This window comes from Sphaerodactylus townsendi, linkage group LG02, assembly GCF_021028975.2.
Source record: "Sphaerodactylus townsendi isolate TG3544 linkage group LG02, MPM_Stown_v2.3, whole genome shotgun sequence".
NCBI classification, from domain to species: domain Eukaryota; kingdom Metazoa; phylum Chordata; class Lepidosauria; order Squamata; family Sphaerodactylidae; genus Sphaerodactylus; species Sphaerodactylus townsendi.
In genome coordinates this window covers 29,381,441-29,389,566 of record NC_059426.1, presented here as the reverse complement: position 1 = coordinate 29,389,566, position 8,126 = coordinate 29,381,441, and the positions used below count along the sequence as shown (strand labels likewise).

The window sequence follows — 8,126 nt, the reverse complement described above, 5'->3', positions numbered from 1 at the left end:
ATTGAGAAGTGCCCAAAAACGGAGCAGGATTTTGGCACCAAGCAAGTAAACCACAGTTTGTGTGTAACAGCCTCGCTCAGGTCTTGCAAATTGAGTGTGGCAGCTTCTTTTATAGAGTCTATCCATCTCATGTTGGGTTTTCCTCCTTTCCCTAGAGTTATTGTCTTTCCCAGTGACTCTTATCTTCTCATAATGGGACCAAAGTAGGACAGCCTCAGTTTAGCCATTTTTTGCCTCTAGAGACAGTTGATTTTTCTAGAACCCACTGGGGGGGGGGGGGTGATCCACAGTATCCATAACATAGTAGTAGAAAAAATTATGGCATGAATTGACTTGACCTAGGCTAGTGACACATTTCTACACGTCATTTTTTTTTCTATCTCCTTCCTGACTGCCCTTCCCAGTCTTAGTTCCTTTCAGATTTCTTGGTTGCAGTCTTCCTTTTGGATGATGATGGAGCCGAGGAACAGAAAGAGGAACCATTTCGATTTGCCCATTGTCCATTGTCATTTTCCAGCAGTCATCACTGTTGTCTTTTTGATGTTCAGTTGTAGTCCTGCTCTGGCCCTTTCTTCTTTCCCTTTCATCAGCAGTTGTTTCAAGACTTTGCTGTTTTTGGCCAGTAATGTAGAATCGTGGGCATATCTCCAAGCTACAGTTGAGGAGCCCAGATTATGACTGGCTTTTCATCTACAAATGTTACTGCATTGTCACTTTTGCGGTAATGGCAGGAAGCCTTTTACATTTAGGGCTTCTGCATATTTCAGTTCGGACCTGGCTACCCCCAAACCCCATACAATTTGTTGCGGGTGGTGCTCTGCCACAACCTGCCTGGTTTACCTGCTCGGCTTGTTCCCTCAGAGTTGCTAGTAAGTGCTGTCACGCTCAAAGAGAAGCAAGGGGTGGGAAGTGTCTGGTGGTTAAACCCCTTTTTGTAGGAAAGAGAACCCGGGATCCACAAGAGTGAAACAGAGAATGCACCAGATGTGTTCACGTTGGGGAGGCGCATGCCTGGCCTCTGTTGCCACCCCAGGGCTGGGAGCGCAGGCAAGAACGTGAGCACTCAAGCCCCTTCTGAGATCTGTGGGGAAGCACCCAGGCCCCTTCCACACATGCAATAACACGTTCAAACCACTTTCAATGCACTTTGCAGCTGGATTTTACTGTAGCAAAATCCACTTGCAAACAATTGTGAAAGTGGATTGAACGGGCATTATTCTGCATGTGCGGAAAGGGCCTCAGAAGATCAAAAAGAAAACAACAAATACTTTTGTGGGCGGCATCTTTTGAGTTCAGCCTCTTCCCCCCCCCCCCCCTTTCTTGGCTGGCACCAATTTCCTTGGGGAACAAGATGCTGCTGGTCAACCAGGATTTTTTTTTTTTCTGAGGGGAGGCTTGATTTCTCTAAACCCAATCTTAACATGTTGAGATTTGGGCCTCTTCTGCACGTGCAGAATAATGCCCTTTCAGATGGAGTTTACTGTGTGGAATAGCAAAACCCACTTGCAAATAATTGTGAAAGCGGATTGAAAGGACATTATTCTGCATGTGCGGAGGGAGGCCTTGGTGTGTGGATTTCCGGCAGTCCGGGTTCCAGGCAAGTGTTCAGTGGAACCTCCCTGAGCAAAGGCGCCTCTTCTCCCATCTGGAACGAAGGCCCGCCACGAAGACCCACGCGCGCGCCAAGGGCTCCCGGGCTGCAGCGGCTCAGCCCGCCCAGCGTGTGGGCGTCAGACGGACCCAAAACCACCAAATCAACCCCTCCTCCATTTTTTTCCCCTTCGGAAGCCAGGAGGAACTCGCGGTTTTCCCGGCGCACAGCCGAGGAGCGCCCGCAGAAGCCCGCCCACCGTCGGCGGGAGGCTTTTCGCGTCCTCCGCGCCCAGCAGGCCCAGGGCCGCCCGGATTCCAGCGCGGGAAGAGACTGCGCTCGGGCTCCTTAAATGTCGGTGGCGCCAGAGCACGCCGGGGAGAGGCCAGGCCGGGCCTAGCAGGAACGTGCTGAAGGAACGATTCATGCCCGAGGAAGGGAAGGGAAGGGAAGGCGGGCGGGCGGCTGTCTAGGCTGGTGGCATCCGGCGAGACTGGCTTGGCCATGAAGCCGAACTCCCCTCGCCCAGCCCTTCCCTCCAGCCGAAAATGCCGAGGCCGCCTCAGCCTAGTGAGCGCCACAAGTGCCGGGAGGAGAGAGGCAGCCAGGCGCGCCCCGCCTCGGTTGGAGCCACCGCGAGCAGGGCGGGGAACGACGAGGAGATCCCCAAAAGGGCGCCTCAGAGGCCAGCCCCCCACTACTGGCCTCAGTAGAAGAGAGTTCTCCCCCCCACCCCCCGACTGACGGACTGAACAAAAGACTGTGGAGACAATAATTTATTTAAATAATCTCTTCATCTTGTAAAAGTAACATTGAATTGGGGTTTTTTTCCGTTCATCTGCTTCCGTAATAAATAATCAAGAAAAATAACCTTTTTCGTGTTTCGCTTTTAAAAAAAAACGAAGGGGGAGAAAGAATTCAGTAGCTTATGGTTTTTAACAGAGGAGGAAATGTCAGAGATCGTAAAGAATTGGGGGGGGGGGCGGGGGAAGAGAGAAAAATGGCATTCAGAAATCTTGGTTCACAAAACAAATACAGCTCGTCCAAGGGGGACTTTTCAATTTTTCTATACAAAGAAGGCTAAAGGGAAAGGGAGGAAATCAGCACACACAGCTTTATTACAAACATATTTTTTTCCCTGGTGAAGAAAAGCCCTGCAAACATTTAAAAAAAGATAATTTAAACACAGCTGGGTTTTTAAATTTTTTAAATATCTACATATAAAAATTATTTTATCTTTTTCTTTCTCCCAACATCAAAATGAGGTCATCTGCAAAGGCACCTATAAAAAACGTTTACAAAAAATTAAAAAAAAATTAAATAAGAAATTCTGCACTGGTGATTGGATGAAAAATGAGAATGGTGAAGTTTGTTGAAGATTACAGTGAAGGGGGGTGGTGAACATCCTCCTTCTACCCCCCACAGGCGTCTGATATACTTGAGGGGCAGGAAAGGGAACAATGGGTTGCCAACCTCCAGGCAAGGCTTGGAGTTCTGGGATTACAATTGAGCTGCAGAGATCATATCCCCTGGAAAACATGGCTGCTTTGGAGGGTGGACTCTATAGCATTTCTACCCTGTTGAGGTCCTCACAAAATCTGCAGGGATTCCCAAACCCAGAGTTGGCAAACCTGGATCCCACACTGTTTTTTGGGGGGTGGGCCACCAGACAGAAAGAACCAGCAGAGCAGCCTGGGGGGAGAGAGGAAAGTAATTCTTCAACAAAGCACCAGGGGGGCTATCTCAGTCCACTGAGGACGTGGAAGGGCTGCTGTGCCCCCTCCCCATCTCCTTTTGGGGAGCGGGGTGATGCCCCTTGAGGATGGGGGGAAGCTAGAAAATCGTCCCTGCAGTGACGGCCGAGCTGTGGTGGTGATGATGATGCAGGTGGGGGTGGTGCGGGTGAGGCTGCCCTTGCTGCAGGATTGGGGAGGCGGCTTGCAAATGTGAAGCGACGGCGGCGGCACTGGACGCCTGGTGGTACCACGAATAGTTACCCAGGAAAGCCGCCGCTGCCCCGCCGGGAGTGCCGGGGCTGGAGCCCGCGCTGCTTCCCCCGCCGCCGCCTCCATTGCTCATTCGCTGCTGGTGGGGAGCAAAATCCCAGGCCAGGGTGGCCGAGGCTGGAGGCGAGGCGCAAGGCGGAGAGGCCCCACCACCACCGGGTTGCAGGTCTGCAGGGATCTCGCCGCTTTTCCACATCTTCTTGAACTTGGAGCGCCGGTTTTGGAACCAGATCTTCACCTGACCGGAGGGAGGAGAAGAGCTGGAGTGAGCAGGAGGAGGGCGGCGCCCCCGTCCCCAGCCTGCCGCCCCTCACTGCGCCTCCAAGACCCCCAGCCGCCCCCCAGCCCTTCCTTTCTGGGCCAGCCGGGCCTTTTCTCCCCATGGCCTTTTCTTGCAGGCCTGAAATCTGGCTTGTGTGTTGCGTCCCTGTACATGCATGCATGTGTGTGGGGAGTTTAGCAGAAGACACAACAGCAGCCGCGGCGTCTCTCAAGTTTGCAGTTTAGCGGAAGGCCTGGCCTTGTGGCGCAGTCATGTTTCTGAGGGAGTTTCCTCCCAATAGGCCCCGGGACTTCTTCGAGGCTTGCGCTTTCTTGCAAAGAGGGACACCCAAGAGTGGGGGAAAAGCACCCAGGGGGAGTCGAAGCGTTTCCCATCCTAGCAGGCATCTTATCGCTCCCCCAAACCTCTCCAGTGCCCCGGCCCCGCAGCTTTCCCCACAACAATCCCTGGGTCTTTCCGGCGCCACCAAGACTCCCTTTTGTTTCCGAGGACGCCCAGCCCAGCCTCTCCGAGGCGTGGCCAGACTGGGGAATTGTCCTAACACGATCCCAGGCCTACAGACTCCCTGGAAAACGCCCTCGGGACTGCGCTGCCTGGAAGCAAAGGTGGCAGATTCTCACTGCCATTAAGGGAGGGTCCTTTTAGACACAACCCTAAAGCATCATCGTGAAATTAAACTGCTCCATGGAAAGAGGAGCAGAGTGGGGGCGGGGGGGGGATCCTTGTTGTGCAGCAAGAAATCTAATATTTCCTTCTCAGCCTCATTTTAATTAGGAAAACCCGGTCTCAAGGGGCGGGCGCCCCAGCCTGTTCGGGGCAGCAGACACTGGAATGCGAACTCTGGAGAACCCCTTCGTGCACGCGGTAGGCCCCGATCCTCCAAAAAAAGCATGCCGTTCAACCAGTGGCCCCGAACTCTTGAGGCTGCTGCCCTAAGAACAGCTTTCCTGGAAGAGAGCCCCATTGTTTAACACGGGACTAACGTCTTAACTGAGCGGCTTAGGATCGCTCCCGAGTTATTTGCACGCGGTGGGATCCAAGCCAAGATCCGTTTCAAGCTGCGAAGAACCGGCGCTTTTAAAATCCTTGCCGTGCAAAGCGACAGGGCTTGCAAAAGCGCTGCTTCTCTGGGTCGCAGGTTCAAGCGCTCCTCACGCGTCTCTCGCTCCTTCCCCTGGGGTGACACTTTCCACAGACAGATATGGGTGGTCTTAGGGGTAGTAGGCTGCTACTCATGAGAAGTCTCCAGACCGCCCATGACAGTGCACGAAATGCTCGGCCTGGAAGCTCCCCCGCCCCCGGGGCCAGCGCCTCCTGCCCTTACCTGAGTTTGAGTGAGGCCCAGCGAGGCGGCCAGCTCGGCTCTCTCGGGCAGCGCCAGGTATTGGGTCTTCTGGAAGCGCCTCTGCAAAGCTGCCAGTTGGAAACTGGAGTAGATGGTCCGGGGCTTCCGCACTTTCTTTGGCTTTCCGTTGACGATCCGGATCTCGGGCTCGCCCTCTTCTTTCTCCGCTGCAAAGGAGGTGGAGGTGGGAGAAAGCACGAATTAACAGGGGGGAGGGGGGGCGAATGCCAGGGATCCGAAGGCAGTCCCTTTAGCGAGGGTGATCAGACTAAAGATGCTCCTCTTTGCCCCAAAGGGGGAGACATACAGGCCACGGTGGGCTGTCCGCCTCTCTTGCTCCGGCAGCATAGGAAAGGGGCCACAGCTTCCGAGGTAGTATCCCCCCCTCCCCCGAGAGCCTCACTTACCAGGGTCGTTGTTGACCGGCGAGGCCCTGGCCCCGTAGGGTGCGTAGGAGCTGTAAGAAGCCGGGTATCCCAGCTCGTAGCTGCCGCCTTTGGTGGAGTAGGGCCCGGTGCCGATGGCGCTGGGGTGGTACTGGTAGGAGTCCATCTGGGTGTAGGGCGACCCGCTGCCTCCGTTTCCGCCCGCGCCCCCTCCGCTGCCGCCGTGCTGGTTGGTGTAGTAGCTGCTGTCGGTGGCGGTGGAGACGGGCAGAGTGGGCGATTCCTGGGGCTTGTGCAAACTGTGGTGCTGTTGCTGCTGCTGGTGGTAACTGCTGGAGGTAATCTGGTTGGAATGCATATCTGAGACCAGGCTGTCAAAGACCCCGGTCATCCTGGAGGGTTGGGGTCCCCGCCCCTCCTGCCCCTGCCCTGCCTCCCTCCCGCGCGGCAAGGAGGCAGAAGACCGGGCAAGGGAGGACCGAGGAAAGGCGACTCCGAGCTGCGTCTCTCTCTCTCTCTCTCTCTGTCCCTCGCTTGGACCCTGGAGAGGCGGGGGAAGAAATCCTTCCTTGCTTCCCTCCCTTCCCGCCCCCCTTGGACGGGCGAGCTGGAAACTCCAAGCCAGAAGAGCCGAGAGATCACTGGGGATCCCTTTGTGCCTCCGCGGCTGCTGCAGTCGCCCCCGGAGGGACCAGACGGGCGGTCTCCATCGTCGCCCAACTTTTTGGGGCGGGGTGGGGTGGGGGGCGCCTGTGTGCAGCTGCTTCAGCCCGGGGCTGCCGCTGTTCCCAGCCGCGGCTTTACGATTGTCTGCGGCGGCTGGATGCTGCCAGGCGGGCATTTAACACCGGTCACGTGAGGGCGGGCTACGTCACCTAGCAACAGCCAACCCGCGCCCGCGCTCTCCATTAAAGACTCACTCACTCTCTCTCTCTCTCTCTGTCTGTCCCTCCTCCCCAGCCGCCCCTCCTCTTTCCCTTGCTTCCCGGGGCAGTGGAGGCGCCGCGCATGTGACACGTGCTGAGAAGGGAGGAGGAATTGCAAAACAAAACAAAATTAAAAAAAGAAGAAGAAAAGGAAAAGAAAGGGGAAGAGAGACAGCCTGAGATATAGGGTGTGAGTCTGTGGCCGGGAATATTATCCTCCTTCCCCAGCAGGGTTATCAGCCCTCCCGCCCTCCTCCGCCCGCCCCTATTTGTTATGTCTTGCCTTTGTAAATAAGACAAAGTCTTGTGTGTGTGTGTGTGTGTGAAAGAAGGGGGAAAATAGAACAGGCAAGTTCTTGTTTCTGTCCTCCTTGTCTTAAAAAAAAAAGACCAATAAAGTCATCGCCTAGTCTAGTCAGCTGCAACCACAGTCCACTAAAATATAAGCACATCTATTAAGATCACATCCAAAAGTCATATTGACCAACAGGTAGACACAACAATAGTGTGAGGAGAAAAGAGACCTGCCAGTTCAGCTCTTATTCTATTTATTATTTATTTATTCCGTTTATATTCCGCCCTACACCAAAGTCCCACGGTGGCATGGCTTACATAATCTTACGCGTGTTAGGAATACAGAGGATTTCTTAGTAAATGTATTGCATGTATGCCTGTTTGTGTGAATGTACACACACAGACACACACCCTATTGGTCTTTGCCCCTTTATAAGAAGTCACTTGGGGGAGGGGAAAATGAAGGCTACAGATGGACAAGAGAAAAGGGGGTTGAGTGTATGAGTCTGGAAATCAACAGTGCAACCCTAGAAACGCCTCCCCTATCACGAAATATATTTGACTGAGGTGATGTATTGATGTGTTTACTTCATTTATACTCCACCTTTTTCTTTGAAGGGGCTCCAAAGTGACTTACAACATTCACCTATTGTTCCTTTAATCGTCACAATCATGGGTGTATGTGACTGGCCCAAGGTCCATCGACACACCTCCATGGAAGAGCAGGGACTTAAATCTCCCAGATCCTAGACGAACACTCTAAATACTATGCAATTCAAGATCTCTTTCCTATACCTGGTTAGGATTATTCTGTAACTCTTAAGGCTTCCCTTTTATAGGTAACCTTTTGCGTCTCTGAACCGGAGACTACATATTTTAACAGTTTGCAAGCCCAAATATTTTTATTTTTGTCACTTGGCACAATGGGGAACAACAGACACGGATCTCTGGAGGAGTGTGTTTGGCATAATCTTGGTATATATTTCGATAAACTGTTTGTGCTTAAATACAACAGAGAGGTATGAACTCTATACAGGACAGTCCAGTGAACTGTTGGGTGAATTACAGTTGGGGAGCCTCCATTCATCTTCCTCGCCTGTACTTTAGACGCACATCCTTTTTATGGACTGGTGCACGTGCAAAACAAAGACAACCTTATACATGCAGAGAACGTAGTTTCCCTCTGGACTCACGAGAAAGGAAAAATCAGATATTTGGTAAAAGGTTTGGTCCATGCATGCCCTACGAAGAGAGGCTTAGGGAGCTGGGGATGTTTAGTCTGGAGAAGCAAAGGT

At 53.2% G+C, this 8,126-nt stretch overlaps 1 protein-coding gene across 1 annotated transcript; it reads right to left on the bottom strand.

Annotated features, from left to right (window-relative positions):
- Nucleotides 1-2,352: 2,352 nt before the first annotated feature.
- Nucleotides 2,353-6,411, bottom strand: DLX2 (distal-less homeobox 2). The gene is made up of 3 exons (XM_048483236.1): nt 5,633-6,411; nt 5,205-5,392; nt 2,353-3,835 (listed from the first exon to the last, which is right to left on the bottom strand). The coding sequence occupies exons 1-3, from the start codon at nt 6,000-6,002 to the stop codon at nt 3,425-3,427; spliced, it is 969 nt and encodes a 322-aa protein (XP_048339193.1). The 5' UTR covers nt 6,003-6,411; the 3' UTR covers nt 2,353-3,424.
- Nucleotides 6,412-8,126: the final 1,715 nt, after the last annotated feature.

Bases quoted from the DNA above. Each gene is read 5' to 3' on its own strand.
- DLX2 (XM_048483236.1), bottom strand. From the start codon at position 6,002: ATGACCGGGGTCTTTGACAGCCTGGTCTCAGATATGCATTCCAACCAG. The intron at 5,393-5,632 runs GTAAGTGAGGCT...CCTCCTTTGCAG, and splicing joins GCCGGTCAACAACGACCCTG to CGGAGAAAGAAGAGGGCGAG. The intron at 3,836-5,204 runs GTAAGGGCAGGA...CCCTCCGGTCAG, and splicing joins TGGGCCTCACTCAAACTCAG to GTGAAGATCTGGTTCCAAAA.